Here is a 17,197-nt window from a genome sequence, read left to right on the forward strand (position 1 = left end):
CCCAAAGTGCTGGGAGGCATGAGCCACCGCACCCGGCCAAAAGTTCTTTTCTTTCTCACCACAGTATGTTTACTGAGTCTCTTTTACAGGCTATGCTCTTTGCCAGGATTTTCTGACTCTTCATCTCATTTGATCATCACAATAACACTGAGCTACCATAGAGATAAATTGTTAGCCTCATTTTACAGATGAAAGATAAGGTAAAGCTCAGGGACTGAATAACATGTCCTAACCCACACAACTAACGTTGTGCAGCATTACATCTAGAATATTGACATGGAAATATTTATAGTATTATGCTGAATGAAGAGTAGGCTATAAAATGCATGATTTTTAAAGTTTTAAAAAACATTTTTAATAACTGCATATTATTTCATCATGAAGATACACTAAAATACTCTTAAATGAGCTTCTATTATTACTTGTTTTGCTATTAAAATCATGTAGGAAAGCATTTTTTAAAAGAACTTGATTTCATTCATTGATTTAAAATCATTAATTGATCACCTGTGTGCCAGTCATTTTATTAGACGCTGTCCTCAAAGGGATGTCTGACTCACAATGTCTTTCTGGCGAGTAAATTTTATCCTTTAAAAAAATGAAAGAAAAAAGCCACAGGGCTTCTTTGAAATTTAAGCAGGTACTCAGATTAGCTCTATACATTTTTAAGATACTTAAGCAATCACCTTTGAATCAATGATCATGTCCCCAGTTACATCCTCAGTCTCCTGAACTTCGGGCTGAAAAAAGGTAGGCTTCCCCCAAACAGCTTAGTCTGGAGAATTGCACAAGGGATTGCAGCAGTTTTCTTTGCCAGAGACTTTAGGAGGCTTTATTGAGATTAACTTTTGAGAGCTACTCCCATTAGCAGGATATACTTGGGAGACTCCTTGTCACCTACACGATGACAAAAAGTGGCTCTGCGTCTTTTCTCAATTTTCCACTTGTCATAGCAGAATTCTAAATTTCACAATTTGAAAGTAACAGTTGCCAGGTTGCAGAGGGATACAGACACATTGGAGAAAAAGGATAGAAATGATGATGCAACTTGAAAACATTATTTTTTTTGAGACAAGAATCTCGCTCTGTTTCCCAGGCTAGAGTGCAGTGGTACACTCTCGACTCTGTAACCTCCGCTTCCCAGGTTCAAGCGATTCTTCTGGCTAATTTTTTGTATTTTAGTAGAGACGGGGTTTCACCATGTTGTCCAGGCTGCTCTTGAATTCCTGAGCTCACGCAGTCTGCCCACCTCAGCCTCCCAAAGTGCTAGGATTACAGGTGTGAGCCACTACGCCCGGCCCAGATCGCTCTTAATTACAGTGGGATGGCAGGCTTGCATACCAAGTCTACCCTGGTAAACTGGGACATATGGGCACCCCGCTAGGATGTTCTATGTTCTTGAAGAACAGTTGTAGAAACTGGAGATGTTGAGCAAGGAAGAGAAGATAGGAATGGAGTTTGGGGGCTGAGGGACTAGCAAGCTGCCTTTATATATCTGAAAATCTGGTTTGATAGGATTTTAAAGCTTTTTTTTGTTTGTTTTTTTGAGACGAAGTCTTGCTCTTGTCCCCCAGCCTGGAGTGCAATGTCACAATCTCGGCTCACTGCAACCTCTGCCTCCCGGGTTCGATTCTCCTGCCTCAGCCTCCCGAGTAGCTGGGATTACAGGCGCCTGCCACCAGGCCTAGCTAACCTTTGTAGTTTTAGTGGAGACGGGGTTTCACCATGTTGGCCAGGCTGGTCTCAAACTCCTGACCTCAGGTGATCCGTCCGCCTTGGCCTCACAAAGTGCTGGGATTACAGGTGTGAGAAACCACACCCGGCCAGGATTTTAAAACTTAAGAGTGTCTGGACCAAGTCATTTCTGATATACCATTTCAGATACAGCAAAATGGTCATGAGTTTGGTTGTTGAACAATTTTGGATTCAAATCCCAGATGATACTAACTAGCTGTGTGGTCACAGGCAACTTTAACTTCTTTATTATAAGAGAGGGGTAGAGTTATAATGACTCACTGGGGTAAAATACAAAAGCAAGTGACCCAGAAGAGGGGCTCAATAAGTCAGTTTGTGCACTGTAACTATTGTTGGATATGGTACAGGCCAGTTGGGTATGCTATGGGATCTTTTAGGGGTTAAGTGAGCGTATGGTTGGAGCCAATATTTTTTGACCAATTTGACTTAGAAATTGTTCTTAGAGACAACAACAAAAAAATCAACTAGTAATTTTTCCCAGGCACAAGGTGATTTTATATAAACATCTAATTTTAAAGATGTATACTCTTAAATATAAATACTTTAAATATTCATCATAAAATCTGACATTTTCCTGCCAAGTGATACATGCTTTTTACTTTCAACTGTGCCAAAAAGTACAATATATTAGAAATAAACTTAAAAAAGGCATATTGCCTGATTTTGAAACTGTATATATAAATACAGACTAGATGGCTTTGGTCACAGGCCGGGGGCAAAAAATATACAGAGAGACTAGAAATTAAAAGTAAACTTTCATGACCTGATTTTGAAATCCTTTTATTGGCCAGGCGTGGTGGCTCACTCCTAAAATCCTAGCACTTTGGAAGGCCAAGGCGGGTGGGTCATGAGGTCAGGAGATGGAGACCATCCTGGCTAACACGGTGAAACCCTGTCTCTAGTAAAAATACAAAAAATTAGCCGGGCGTGGTGGTGGGCGCCTGTAGTCCTAGCTACTCAGGAGGCTGAGGCAGGAGAATGGCGTGAACCCGGGAGGCGGAGCTTGCAGTGAGCCGAGATCGTGCCACTGCACTCCAGCCTGGGTGACAGAGTGACACTCCGTCTCAAAAAAAAAAAAAAAAAAAAAAAAAAAAGAAATCCTTTTATTTTGCTTTCATAAGACCCACTAGTTTAAATTTGTTCATACTTTTTTTTCTAAAAAAATGAGATAAAGACGTTTTCAACCTGGTATAAGTAAACTTCCACCAAAAATTCAGGTTTTTAATAACAGTAAATGAAAACAAAAACAAAAACAAAAAAACTAAGCTTGGCTGGGCATAGCAGCTCACTTGTAATCCCAGACTTCAGGAGGCTGAGATGAGAGGATTGTTTGAGGCCAGGAGTTTGAGAACAGCCTAGGCAACATAGTGAGACTCCCTCTCTACAAAAAGTTAAAAAAAAGAAAAAAATGGCTGGGTATGGTGGCATGCACCTGTAGTCCTAGCTAGTCAGGGAGGCTGAGGCAGGAGGATCACCTGAGCTCAGAAGTTTGAGGCTGCAGTGAGCTAGGACTGTAACCTGTCTCTAAAAAGAAGAACAAAAGCCTAAGTTTAATATACTCACCTGTATACTTTCTCTTTTATGCTCATTAACTTCTTGCATTTCATCATTGTGGTTCTCAATGCTTCCCTCTGTTTTACTCAGTAGTTCCCAAAGTGTGGCTGCATATTAGAATCATTTGGGAATCAAATTTTAAGTGCCAGTGCTCCCTCAGGCCACACCATAAACTACAATGCCTGAGCTGGGAGCCTGGCACCAGTATGTTTTAAAGTTCTCCCAAGTGACGCCAATGTACAGCAAAGTTTGGGAAGTACTGATCTATCCCATGGTTTATTATGGGAATAAAGATATGACTGGGAACAGAAAGAGCAATTAAAACTTGGTAATGGTCTCAAACCACCAGAGCAGCTCTAGTGTAATAAAAATCTGTGTGACTGGATCACTAGCACCCTCATTTATTTACCACCCAGAGGAAAGCAAGCTGCTTCTTTTTAGAAGGGAAAATTGACTAAAAACAGAAAAAATGGAAATGGATGCAAACACTATTATTCTAATGAGATGAATCTCCTGGGTCACCTTCATAATGCATGGGTATTTATGACCCAGTTGGGACTTAAGGGTCTTTTTCAACTCTGAAATTTTTTATTTAAGCCAAATTTCTTAGAGGAGGCAGGAACAGTTCTTCACAGGTTTCAGTTGCTCAGTCAATAGGCTTACCTTATACTGTGCTTTGTAATTGTTAAAAGCGCTTTCACATTTTCAAGTTCATCTGAACTTCTAAAGCAGGGCAGAAATTGCAATACTCATATTCCTGTTGAGGAAACTGAGGGCTGAAGATATTAAAAGCTGGTATAAGAGTTGGAACCGTTTACAACCCAGTTCTGGTGAACTGCTAGGAAAAAATACTGCCTCTTCGCACACCTCAGAGATTCACTCTTTGAGCCTCAACACCCTCTCCCAGAGAGGTGTTTTTCCTTTGGTGGGGAGAAAAAAAAGCACCTTCTTTCACACATCTGTTGTGTTGAGGAAGGTGAGGCAGGGTGGTGCAAGCATTGAGAAGAGATACAAGTACAAAAGGGGCCTCGAGGAATTTACAGGAGCAGGAAGAACACGTGAACATATAATGTGCTCATAGCAATGGAAAAAGAGAGGGAAGTGACAACTATCTGAGGTTAGAGTTGTTACGGAGCAAATGAAGAGCCATTCATAGCTTCTTGGAGTTATTTGCTCGAGTTGGCCACCTCGCTCCTGCTGTGACTGACCTAGATGGCTTTGCTTTCTTTAGGTTATGTTACCTTGGTACCTAAACCTGAGCCACCTTCAACTTCATACCTGCTTTCAGTTTTAGTGTATCTGTCTTGCTGGTGAGCAAAATGTATACTCACGTCCTGGTTTTCCTCACTGATGCTCAAACTAGCTTTTGTCTCTTATTCTTTTCAGGAACATTCCTCATTGCATTTATTCCAAACCTTCCTATGTCCCTCAAGGCCAGGATTCAGGACTCTAGAACGCACCTTTTCCATTCTGTTAACCAAACCTATGGTTTTTCCACATTTTAGCAGACATCTGCCTCCTCTTGTCATTTTGTTTCTGACTTTAGGTCCCAAAGAGCAGGATTTTACATCTATCTATATTAAACTATTGTTTTAGTCATCTCATCACATATCAGTTTGACTCCTGATTTTGTCATCGTTTATTCTCAACCCTTCCCAGCTTAATGCTGCCCAAGACAGTGACAAGCTTTCCTTCTACTTCCTTATTGAAACAACTGTTTCACAGAAAATCTGAAAGACATGAACAAGATTTGCAAACAATGCTTTGAAACCACTACCAGACTGATATTTAATCCAATCATTCTGCCAATTAAGGGGTCACCTAAATTTCTTTCATTCTACACATAAGTAGCTAACAAATCCAAAAGTAGGTGATGCCTTGAAATGCCATCAACTAGGTTTCTTGTTTTGCTACAGATATTTCATCTATGCTTTCAAGTACTCTTTCTTTTCTATTCTCTCTACTTTTGCTGTTATTATCCTAGTCTATTCCCTCTGTAACCCAGGCCTGTACAACTCAATGTTTTAACTGTTCTGTTTACATCTCTACCCTCAGTCTCTTCAATCACCAATCCATCCAACACATCCAAAACCTTCCCAAATCACCACTTTGCCCACCTCCCCTCCAGGACAATGTTTTAAGATACTTTTTCTTAACAAAGATATCTTTAAGATTATAAAACTCGGCACCTAATTTTTACAGACCAAGGGGAACCATTTACAAAGCAAATAACATTAATATAAAATGGTATCAAGACAGTAGTTTAAAAATGGCAACAATTTTCTTATTTTAAAAATGGATCATTTAAAATCCAATGTGCAATAGGACTAAATATTATAGCACTAAGAATTTTCATTGGCCAGGCGTGGTGGCTCACGCCTGTAATCCCAGTATTTTGGGAGGCCGAGGTGGAGAGGTCAGGAGATCGAGACCATCCTGGCCAACATGGTGAAACCCTGTCTCTACTAAAATACAAAAAATTAGCCGGGCATGGTGGTGTGCAACTGTAGTCCCAGCTACTTACGTGGGAAACTGAGGTAGGGAAATCGCTTGAACCCAGAAGGAGGAGATTGCAGTGAGCTGAGATCATTCCACTGCACTCCAGCCTGGTGACAGTGAGACTCCATCTCAAAAAAAAAAAAAAAAAAAAGAATTTTCATCAAGGAAAATACTGTTTAAGGACAAAATAATTCTTCACAAAATAAAAAGTTAATTGAAAGTAAAACATCCTGTTCTTTAGTCTCACAAGCTTCAAAACCAAAAAATGCAGAGATGCAGAGTGTCTCACTGTTATATTTATTTTCATTCCAAACTATCTAGGAAACAAAGCAACAGGTTAAATTATTGGGCTATCTATAAGACTTTGAATAAACACACCCATTTTAAAAGCACTAAATAATGAAATTCTCTATTCAAAATATGCTATTAAAAGCACCATTCTACCGAGTTTATCTTTGACTCTTCGGCTAGAGGAGGTCTGATCATGAGGAAAGCTTGGATTATACATCTTAATAGGTGATTCTGCCTCAGTCTTTTGAGCTATCCCAGGAAGGCTGTGAAGATTCTTAAGATCCTCTCAGAAGCATTTGATACCAGAGAAGTGCAATGATGGAAACGCTTAAGAGTTAAGCAGAAATTTTTAACTGTTCAAAAATTTGGGCCCTGATTCAGGTTAACAAGATGCTAGTCAGGCAGAGATTTTTAACTGTTCAAATATTTGGGCCCTGATTCAGGTTAACAAAATGCTAGTCCTGCAGTAAAGACCAGTGGCTACTGGTTTGGCCTCTTGAAATGGTCTGACTCAAGTGTGAATCCCAGCTCTACTACCTAGCCATGTGACCTAGAGTAAGTTACCTGAACTCTTTAAGCCTATTTCCCTGCTGTAAAATGGCAGAATGTTTACCAGGTTGCTTACATAATCCATGTAAAGTGCTTAGTATATACACCCAGTACTCCGTAAATACTAATTTATGTTGGAACATGTCCCTTTTAATAATAGCTAACGACAGTATCAGTGCTTATAACTAATGATCTGAAAACGTTATTTGGAAAAAATGAATCCTTAATCCTAGGGATTCCCTGCACTGAACCCAAACCCAGACTATGTGTTACTGATTTGAGAACTTGTTTTTCTAGGATGTAGTGGTGCTTAAGGAAGTTGTGCCAGAGACTGATTCTGTATAAGCACTTATGCACATTTTCTTAACTTTGATTCTCTACTATGGAACAATTATTATACTGTTCAACAATACCTTGAAATAACAATACAGATTTAACATGTCTATTGAAATACTTTAGTAGGAAAAATGTTAAACAGTTCTTAGATGTAAAGCATAAAAGCAAACTCAATGGTGAGTTTAAGGGGTAAAGCTATCAATCGGTTGAAAAAGAAACTATTTGCATAAAGGCAATTTCCTTTTTTTCTTTGAGACAGGATCTCACTCTTTCCCAGGCTAGAGTGCAGTGGTGTGATCACAGCTCACTGCAGCCTTGAACTCGGGTTCAAGAGATCCTCTCACCTCAGCCACTCTGGTATCTACGACTACCTGCACCTGCACCACCACTAGATATTTTTTTGTTGTTGTTGTTGAGATGGGGATCTAGCTTTGTTGCTCAGGATGGTCTCAAATGATTGTCCAGCCTTGGCCTCCCCAATTGCTGGGATTACAGGCATGAGCCACAGTGCCTGGCCTTTGTGACACATACTGATGAGAAAAGTACAGAAACACAACTATCAACTTCCTGACCACATGAAACAGTCTTTATGGTATAAAAACACTTATTCTAAAAGAAAGATTATTTTTCAGATTTTTAGTGAGGTAGTATAATTATGCTATTAAGAATATCTTTTATTTTGGTCTATAAATGAGTGTTAACAGACTAATTAAAAAAGATAAAAGTTGATGGGGGTTTGAGCATAAGAGTCTTAGAGTAGCACAGGTTAAAGAAAGAAGGCAGCTGCAATAAGACACAATCTTAAAGGCGCGGGGAAGGAACAATGTCAACATGCAAAGGCTTAAACTCCCCTTTCTTTCTCAGCTAATTTTTTACAAAGAGAACTTAATTCAAAATTCAATTCTAATACATAATATATATATAAAACCCAATTTGACAAAATGGAAAATATCTTTCATGTCACAAATATGGTACTTAAGTGTACTCAATAATTTACTAATGATTTACACTAACTGAAAAATATGGTATTCATCATCATTTAAAGTTTACTCAGTATTTCAACAAAGTTGCTAGTTTATATTAATAACTTATTATAAAAAACAACTATGGATAATTTTATTAATTTTTACCATAGAGTTCAGATAACTGGTAATGACAAGTATGGATAATGAAATAAAAATAAGCTCTTACAGCTAATGTGAAAAACTAATCTGTACTAAAACCAGCAGATTACATTCCCATAGACTGCAGAAATGATCTACTGTGCTATAAGGGTTGAGGACAGTGGGTTGGAGAGTAGGGACAATGTACCCACTCTCATTTTAGAGGCAAGATCATGCATATTACTAGAAGAGTGATTCACTGTAACACAACCATAACATTTCAAGTACATTATAGAATTTTCAATTAGATTTCTAAAATTTCAAGTAGAAAAAATTCCAAAATATTTTCAAATCAATATCAATATCCAAAAAGTTCAGTCCCCATTCAGAAACAGATAAACAGTATATTTATTAAATGAGTTAAGACAAATAAACTTTACAAATAGACAAATAATAAAAGGCTCAGTGGCTAAAATAGATGGTAAGCATCATTGAAAGAAATCAACACCATCACGGTATCTCAGTTGGCTTACACGTGTAAAAAGAAATTTTCAAAGAGCAATTTCACAGAAATGAAGCCAGTTTTTTTCTTATAAACAAATCACCAATTCTTGGTTCAAAACTGACATCTGTTATGAAAATTACCATATCACATATTTGTAAGATGACAAGGAGTAACTCATCTTCAAAGTGCAAGTAAGTCTATTTACAACCACAAAAAAGGCAATGATGAGGAGAAAAGGATTTTTAAAAAATATACAAAGATTAAAAACATTTGGGATGCAAAATTAAACAATTTTTTGGTTAGAGGATAAAAGAGAAAAAGTGATTGAATTACAGATTTCAGCTATACATACTATATAATGGGATCCAAGATCTTTAACAGCTTGCTTGCATTTTTTTCTACCTACATAATGCTCTGGAAATTTCTGGTAGAAATTACAGTGTCTCAAAGAGAGAAATACACACTAAGCATGTCTTGCTACTACTTCATGGATGTCATAAGACCCGTTTATGGATTAGAGTTGGTGTAGAAAGCCATTGCCTTGAGTTGAAAAATGAATACTGTAAAAGCTCAATACAAATCCTCCAAAGCACATGCACTTCTAAATCTTGTGGTAATTACATTCATATTTAAGCATAACCAAAATAAAAAAGAAAACTGAAAACATTTCCCTTTTCTCTATTCCCTATGCCTTGTGGGCTCTCCAGTTGATAGGGTCAATTTTTAGAGTTGAAAGGGTTCTTCAAGATAGTCCACCACCCTTATTTAGGGTAAATGATTTTCCCAAGATCATGCAGCACATTAATGGCAAAACCAAGACTAGAAACCAGGTCTTGACTCCTAGCCTAATATGCTTTCCAGCATATCATGCTACCTCTTTTTTACAGTATGATTCACTATAAATACCTGATGAATAAATGTACAATTACAAATGCTGACAGAGCCAATGTGTTTCTAAGACCTGCAGAGGATTACTGCAAAGATTTGATGGTGAGAAAAAGATTTCCCCCACCCACCAAAAATATCAAGCACCATCAACTAAATGTTTCTTTGCTTGGTCAGCACTCTCAGTTATAGTAGCAGTCCTCGTAAACTTTATGTCAGCCTGAGGATTGTGTATCTGGTGAAATCTGGGCCCTAACACATGCCAGTTTCTAAAGGGTAAAGACAGAGGCAAAAAAGAGAAGAAGGTAGACAAAGGAAAGAAAAAGAGAGCTAAAGAATCCAATTGGCTTAGAGGTGGGCATTCTAGCATATGGTTAATTATTGCATCTAAATATATCATTTTAGAACCTTTTCATGTAATCTCATTTTACCTAATCTGTTATTTGGCCACTTAAGAATTAAAATAAATGTATCAAAGACAATGGTGGTCATTGTTATTATGTTTTTTACCTGTGAGACTATTTTAGACAAACTAAATTCAATGAAGAGTATGTCAAATGGTAAAATTGTGTTAATTTTCTTAATCTGATTCTATTAGATTACCAGCAAGGAATTAAAGCGGTACTTCATGGGGCTGTTACCATCTTGAAATGTATTCCAATTGTGGTCAAAGAGAACAGACTGATGCACTGTATATGCAGAACTGAGTAAAGAAGCTGAAATGTCTTTTAAAAAAACATTGCCATGAATTTATTTAATAAAAGGGCATATTTATTTATGTTTACAAACAAGTTTCAAAAACAAAAGGAAAACATGTATGCTTCTACTTATTAACCTTTTTCAAAATGCCAACAGCCCTCATGCTGTGTGAAGGTCTCTAAAGATTAGAAAAATCAATACAGTTCACTCACAGTTCACCAAGACATCACTAAACTAACATGTTTAGACAAAAACAAAAAGGACTAAGGTTCTCTTGTAGTTTGATAGTCTGATTTAATTTGATTTGCCTGAAATAACAAAAGCATTTCAAGCATCTTTCATTATGTAGTTGATGTCCTGCATTAAACAATCTACTAAATTCTGAACAAAAGGTTATTAGCAAGTTTTCAAAAATTTTAAAAATTAAACAGTTGCTTCAAAACCATTAAGTAGTAAATGTATTTAAGAAACTAATTAGGACAGATGTCATAACTTCATTAGAACACCACTGCTCATGTTTTTTTGTTTTGTTTTGTTTTTTTCATTTTTTTAAACAAAGCATTAGTGTTATCTATTTGGCTATTAGTATTAGCAATTTATCTACAATATTTAACAAGGTAAATTGTAGGCAAAAATTTAGTACAGTTTCAATAGAAACACCCCCCCTTTTTTTTTCCTGAAAATACAGCAGTATTTGAAGGACTAATTTTTCTCTGCATCAGTTATAAGGAAGCTTCCCATCTATGAACAGGAACAAAAAAAGTATCTACAAACCTTGTAAACAGATCTGTATCATTTATAAACATAAATAATCCAAATTATTAACAGCCAACAGCAGAAATTAAACTATCAATTCAACGATCCAGGGCTCTTTGTCTTGCCCAGTTTTACTCCTCCCTCTCTCTCCCATCCAGGACTGAGATAAACTAAAGCTCTGCTAATACACTGTTCAGGACCATGCTTGGGTACTACTGATGATCCACGGGTCACTTACGCTGAGTTACTGTTTATCTGTCAGTTCATTTCTCCCACCCCCCAAAAAGCACCCTCAGTCTGGCAGAAAGCTTTGCTTTTTTTTTTTTTAAAAAAATAAATCTACATTCGTACAAGTGTGTCTTCTGTTGAAGTCCAAAGACAAGAATACTAGCTTGTCCATCACAATATGTGAAAAGACCCAGTTTCAATTTGTTTCTTTACAATGCAGCTAGTGTGTTAACATTCAGCTTACAATCAGAGTGATGTTTCCAAACTATGTAGTGGGCTTCCTGGGGATGAAGAGGTAGCAGACTTGTTCATTTCTATTGTAAGGTGAATTCCACTGTCAACAGCATTGTTATTTTTGTTGGGAGAGGGTGGAGGACTGGAGTTACGTTTTGTAGGAGCATCATCTTCGGCATCAGTGTCATCAATAAGGGGGATATGAGGCTCTGAATCTTCTATCCTAAACTCAGGATGTGTCATAAAGTTGTGAATCGAACTTCTTGATTCCGGTTTTTCTAACCCTTCATATAAAGAACTACGAAATGCATTCACCACTCGAATCTGTAAATATCAGAAAACACAGAAATATGTCAGTACACTATTAACAACTTAAAAATGGTTCATTTATGAGTTTGAATCCACAAACAGCTAGGTATGAGTGAATCATATTTGCATGTAATGCAGTGGAACTTGCAATACACTGTAAAAAAATGAATATTTTAGTAAGACACTACAGAACAACAAAACCACATACTCTAAGAATTAAGAGGTAAAGAATTCAAAGTAATATTAAGAAAATCTCATTGTCATTGGCTAAAAATTTAATAGCCATTTTATAGGATTTTTTTCCTAAAAGGCCAAATCAAACACAAAACAAAACAAAAACTTAACCATACACAAGCTTAGCTGATTTTTTAAATTAAAAAGAATGTATTTTGAAAACAACTCAAATAAGTTAAACAAAATCAAGCACAAAGGGTTACTATTTATCATGCTAGGAATTAGGGTGTCACCGACCATGAAAAAGCCAAGCAAATATAAGCTGAATGCCACAATGAACTCACATCTACCCCACTACTCCCTTAATTAAAAACAAAAATAAGAACAAAACCCAAATAAATGTCTATAAAATGCCATTAAACAGCTATAAATATTTGAGTATATGCCATTTGTCTATCATTTGTCTATAAACTGTTAGTGTTTTTCTCTGTAACAGATTAAAACTTAAATCAATTACTACAGTTATCTGGAAAGAATAGATCAAAAACAAAAACAAATCCTCTGGGATTCTTCTGTGAAAAATTTCCCAAGAAGACATGAAGTGTTAAAAGTTTTCTAGTATTTTCACCCCTAAGCAGATAGCTCAACAATTCATCTTCCTCTCAGTCTGCTGTATAAATGAAAAAGATTAATGGGCAATCAAACTTAAAAACATCAGTGCACACACTGACATTAAGTGCTATTAACTCAAGCGTCATTCAGATTTAGAAAAAAAGACAAAATCCAACTAGTTGAGCATTTACTATGTATTAATTCAAATACAGTGTTTGCTTTTGCTTTGATTCTAATAAATCCTGTTTAGTAATAAAGACATCATTTACTCATTGTTAAGAGAAATAAATAACACTCTGACATTCTAGAAAAAAGATGCGGTCACCAAATTCATCTCTTTAGACAGCAATAATGAATAATACATTTCTTCAAATGAACATGTGAATGCGTTTAAAAAAATGTAATGTAGAGTTTAGGGCCATGTACCCACATCTCACCTTCAAGTTGTCTTTCCTTATTTGCCAAGCCCTATTTGTAAGCTGCTTTAGTCCATATTCACTTAGCCCTTTATATAGAGAGTACAGCATAGTCAACTGAGAAATACAAAAGCAAAATGTCTGGGTGTAAATTCCAGCTCTGCCACTTACTACCTGAGGAACCTCGGTCAAACAGGTTTCTTCAACTATAAAATGGGAAATAGCAATGGTACTAGCCTTACAGGGTTGTTGTAGGAGATTAAATTCGTTAGCACACTACAAACTTAAAACAATGTTAGGTCACAAGTATCGAGGCCAAGGCTTCTCGAACTTTAATGTGCATACAAATTAGTTGGGGATCTTGTTAAAATGCAGATTCTGATTCAGCAGGGGCCTAAAGTCCTGCATTTCTAACAACCTCCAAGGTGATGCTAAAGCTGCTGGTCCATGATCCACACTTGGAGCAGCAAGCATCTATTCTATAATGTCTTGCAGCTTTACCATCTTTTATAATTCCATTCTATTTGATTGCTTGTACTTTAGTTCCTTAATTTGACTGATGAATAGCAGCAAATATTTTTCAACTTCTTTTATTGCTCTTGTTCCTCTTCCCCTTTACTAAGATGTAAAGTGTTCTACATATGGAATGTAAACAATGTTTGCTAAATATAACGTTATAGTAATTCATTCAGTGTTTTATTGTGAAGTCTTAAAATTCACATTTTATACATGTGAACATTCAGCAAGTATCCTGACTGTCCTAATAACAAACTGTAAAGCTTAAAATGCAAAAAGATAACTTCCTAAAAAAAATTTGTTGGTATCAGCAGCCCGTAGGCACGGAGGAGAATACAAATTAGAGGATCAGCCAGCAAACTTGATGGGTGATGAGAACTGTTCAAGACAACCCTGAAGATGTTGCTTATTTGATAAGGTTGCTGGTGCTGCTGCTACTGAAGATAGAACAACAGTTAAGCTTTCTGTGTATGTGTGTGTTTTCCGTCTGTTTTTCTTTGTAATCAGTCTGGGTATAAAAGTGAGCAGTGAAGAATCGGGGGGAAATAAATCTACTTTTTAAACATGTTAAATTTGGAAAATATCTAGAGCTCAGAAGAAAAGTGTAAACTTAAGTTAGAGATTTGAGAGTTAGTGAAGCTCTAAGAGGGGCAGAGTGTAAAGGTGAGGGCAACAAGTATATGTGCACACACAATCACACACATACACCGGTGGCAGGCAAAGAAAGATTAAATCCCTTCTTAGCAAAACTTCAATTCTGAGAAGATTTTTCCTATCTGAATTTGTTGAACAATATTAGAGATTTTTTTTTTCTAACCACTTCATAAATAATAAAACTGAGCAACAGAGAGGATGGGTGGCTGACTTGTTAAGGAACTCCTAATTAGTGCTAAAGAGTCTTAAAACCTAGGTTTCTGGGCTCCCAATTCCAGGTTCCTTGGAAGTCAAGAGAAGACAAAAACATACGATCATTTACTTTATCCCTAACTTCACTTGAATAAAACATTCCATAAGATTAAGGTTAATGCTTCCTTTGTCTGACACATCTATAAGCCATGACTGGTTAGTTTCAGCACGTTACTAGGCCAGTTCGGCAATGCTCGAAAGCAATTCAATTTTCAAAGAACAGTTCTCGAGATACATACAATAAAGCTCAGATTAACCAGGAATCATCGAACCAGAGTTGTTTTACTTTCTACTTATAAAGAACATAAGAAAGCACTCTTGATCTAAGGCATGACACTGAGCTGGCTCACACCTGCTCTGATCTTTATTACTTTCTGTATGTAAAATTCTCACAGTACAGTAACTGTGAGGAAAATAATAATTTTGTGCACAATAACTTTAGGTAGGAAGGAAACTATATTAATAATAATTCAATTTAAGTAGAAATATAAGTAAACTTAATTACAGGCTTTTGAAAATCCAAGCCTATTTATTTTATCCAGTTTTAAAATTCAATTCCTATTTATTATCTATTTAAACCTACTCTGTGGAGCATACTTATACCCCTCGAAATTATCAGAATTAAGAAAAATTCAGTAATTCCTGTGTCAAAAATATTCTGTAAAAGTAAACTGTTCAACAGAGAAAAAAAAAAAAACCAAAAATACTGCATGAAGCACATATGGTAAACAAAAAAACTGAAGTGATTATCATAATCATGAATTTTAAGAAACTGAAAATGATTATCAAGGTAAACAATATATGAAATATAACAAATCCAAACAAGATCATGTACCTACAAAACCAATTTTTCTAAATACCATCCTAACTTTTAATAGCAGAAAATAACATTGTTTACTGCCTAAAACATTGTACAGAAGAGAGAGCTCTAAAATACTAATCACAAGCCAATAAATCTTACCTTCTACAACAAATTGCCCACTTCTGAAATTTGTTTTCATTACTACTTTTCTATGTGCACTAACTTAAAGAATTGCAATGGTACAGTAAAAGATACTTTGCAACTAGAAACAAAATTCTAGATTGTTTTCCAAAGTTGGGTACTTGCATATTAAATTTTCTCAAAAGGAGACCCACCTGTGTAATGTTCTTATCTATCTGGAACAGGGGTTGGTAAACTTTTTCTGTGAAGTGCCAGACAGTAAAATATTTTAGGTTTTGTGAATTATACAGTCTGTCATAATTATACAACTCTGCCCTTATAGTGAAAAATCTGCCACAGGTATTACTTAAATGAATGGGCAACGCTGCATTCCAGTAACAACTTATTTCCAAAAATAGACAACAGGCTAGATTTGGCCCATAAGCTGTAGTTTGCTGATCCTTCACCTAGAAAACCAAATTTTCTCTCAATTTCTCATTTCCAGGAATGTGTATTTATTTATTCAGGAAAAAAATCTACTAATGGTAAAAACTGGTGTTAGAATGATATACTTTATAAATAGAAAAAAACTACAGAATGTTTTCTCTAGAGACCTGTAAGAGTGAAGATCTGACTAATAAATGAAGGGAAAAAGGTCTCTTCAGAGATGTTTGAGTCTAGCATTTGACAAAGTCTAAATGGATTATTTCTTCTATTTTAGCTAAGCAAGGTCACCCAATAAGGGTTAAATAATTTTGACACCCATAGGTAGTTCTAAAACTATTCCATATTAGGGCAGAAACACAGTGATAAAATGAAATCTTTCATTAAATATATTAACATAGTTCTATATTATGGCTGATGTTCTGTACCACCTAAGACAATGCTCCACCAACAAGGTTGAAAGACGTTTATGGTAACAGCAACATAATTACTGCAACTCTTTGTGTATAATGACAACTGTATTAACGAGGTATGATTTAGTCCCTGGATAACTCCAAGAACACAGGACACAGAATAAAGAAGTAAACATCTCAAACCTTGATAAAGCAACAACTACAAACTTTCCTTTGCCACTCTCTTAAGTGCACCTTTACTTCCCTGAAGTATCTGCTCCCCTAGCCACATGGGCCCAGAAACTCAGAGGTTTCATATGTAACTGTGCGTCAGAAAAAAAGAGCCTGGGATGGAAAAAAAGATGCCTGGGTGCAGAGGTGTGTGCATATATGTGTCTGCCTGCCTGTCTTAAAAGTTTATGATTGCTTTGATATTTAATATAAAGCTTGGAACACAATCAGACTGAGAAATATAATAAGTATAGTATACCTAAAGCCATCTGATATCCCTCTAAATGAAAAAAACAATTACTTAAAATATTGGTAAATAAAAACGAATAGGATACACATTACCCATGAGATAAACTTGTCGAAAAAGTTTAATATGAAGCTAATCAGTAGCAATCAATCAGACAAATCTGGAATGTAGAACCCTTCATAAGACAATTCACCTGGATTTTTCATAAATCAATGTCATAAAAAATAAAGGCAGGGAATGAATACAGGTTGGAGACTAGACTCATAACACACATACTGTCAATAATTATTTCTTGGATTAAAAAAGCTATAAAGGAAATTTTGGGGGCAACCAGAGAAATCTGAATACTAACTGTTTGTTAGATAATATGGTATCAATGTTAAATTTCTTGGATAATAAAGTATGATTATATACGGGAATTCTTAGGTACATGCTGAAGTGTTTAGGGATAAAACACTGGTATCTGCCATTTTCAAACGGCTCAGAAAAAGGTTTTATTAATATACAGATAAAGTAGTGTCATAAAATATTAAGTGGTAAATCCAGGTGAAAGATTTTCATGTATTAATTTTTCAACTTGTCTGTAGGTTTGAATTTTTCAAATTTAAAATTTTGAGGGAAGGGGGTCTATCAG

General features: G+C 36.0%; 2 protein-coding genes across 12 annotated transcripts in view; one reads left to right on the forward strand and one right to left on the reverse strand.

The window, feature by feature from the left end:
- The window catches only part of LOC104001628 (uncharacterized), a 69,161-nt gene extending 53,860 nt beyond the window's left edge, over positions 1 to 15,301 (forward strand). Inside the window, exon 4 of one of the 2 annotated variants that reach the window (XM_063785987.1) lies at positions 13,733 to 15,301. In XM_063785987.1, the coding sequence (XP_063642057.1) occupies positions 13,733 to 13,765 (33 nt within the window). In that variant the 3' untranslated portion in view covers positions 13,766 to 15,301. The remainder of the gene's footprint in view (positions 1 to 13,732) is intronic. The other variant, XM_063785988.1, reaches the window with a different exon arrangement.
- ATP2B1 (ATPase plasma membrane Ca2+ transporting 1) overlaps positions 8,472 to 17,197 on the reverse strand; it is a 67,979-nt gene continuing 59,253 nt past the window's right edge. For 9 of the 10 annotated variants that reach the window (XM_054664586.2, XM_054664583.2, XM_054664589.2 and 6 more), the window contains one exon: positions 8,472 to 11,718. In XM_054664586.2, coding sequence (XP_054520561.1) covers positions 11,407 to 11,718 — 312 coding nt within the window. In that variant the 3' untranslated portion in view covers positions 8,472 to 11,406. The remainder of the gene's footprint in view (positions 11,719 to 17,197) is intronic. The other variant, XM_054664588.2, reaches the window with a different exon arrangement.

Source organism: Pan troglodytes, chromosome 10 (genome assembly GCF_028858775.2).
Source record: "Pan troglodytes isolate AG18354 chromosome 10, NHGRI_mPanTro3-v2.0_pri, whole genome shotgun sequence".
Classification (NCBI taxonomy): domain Eukaryota; kingdom Metazoa; phylum Chordata; class Mammalia; order Primates; family Hominidae; genus Pan; species Pan troglodytes.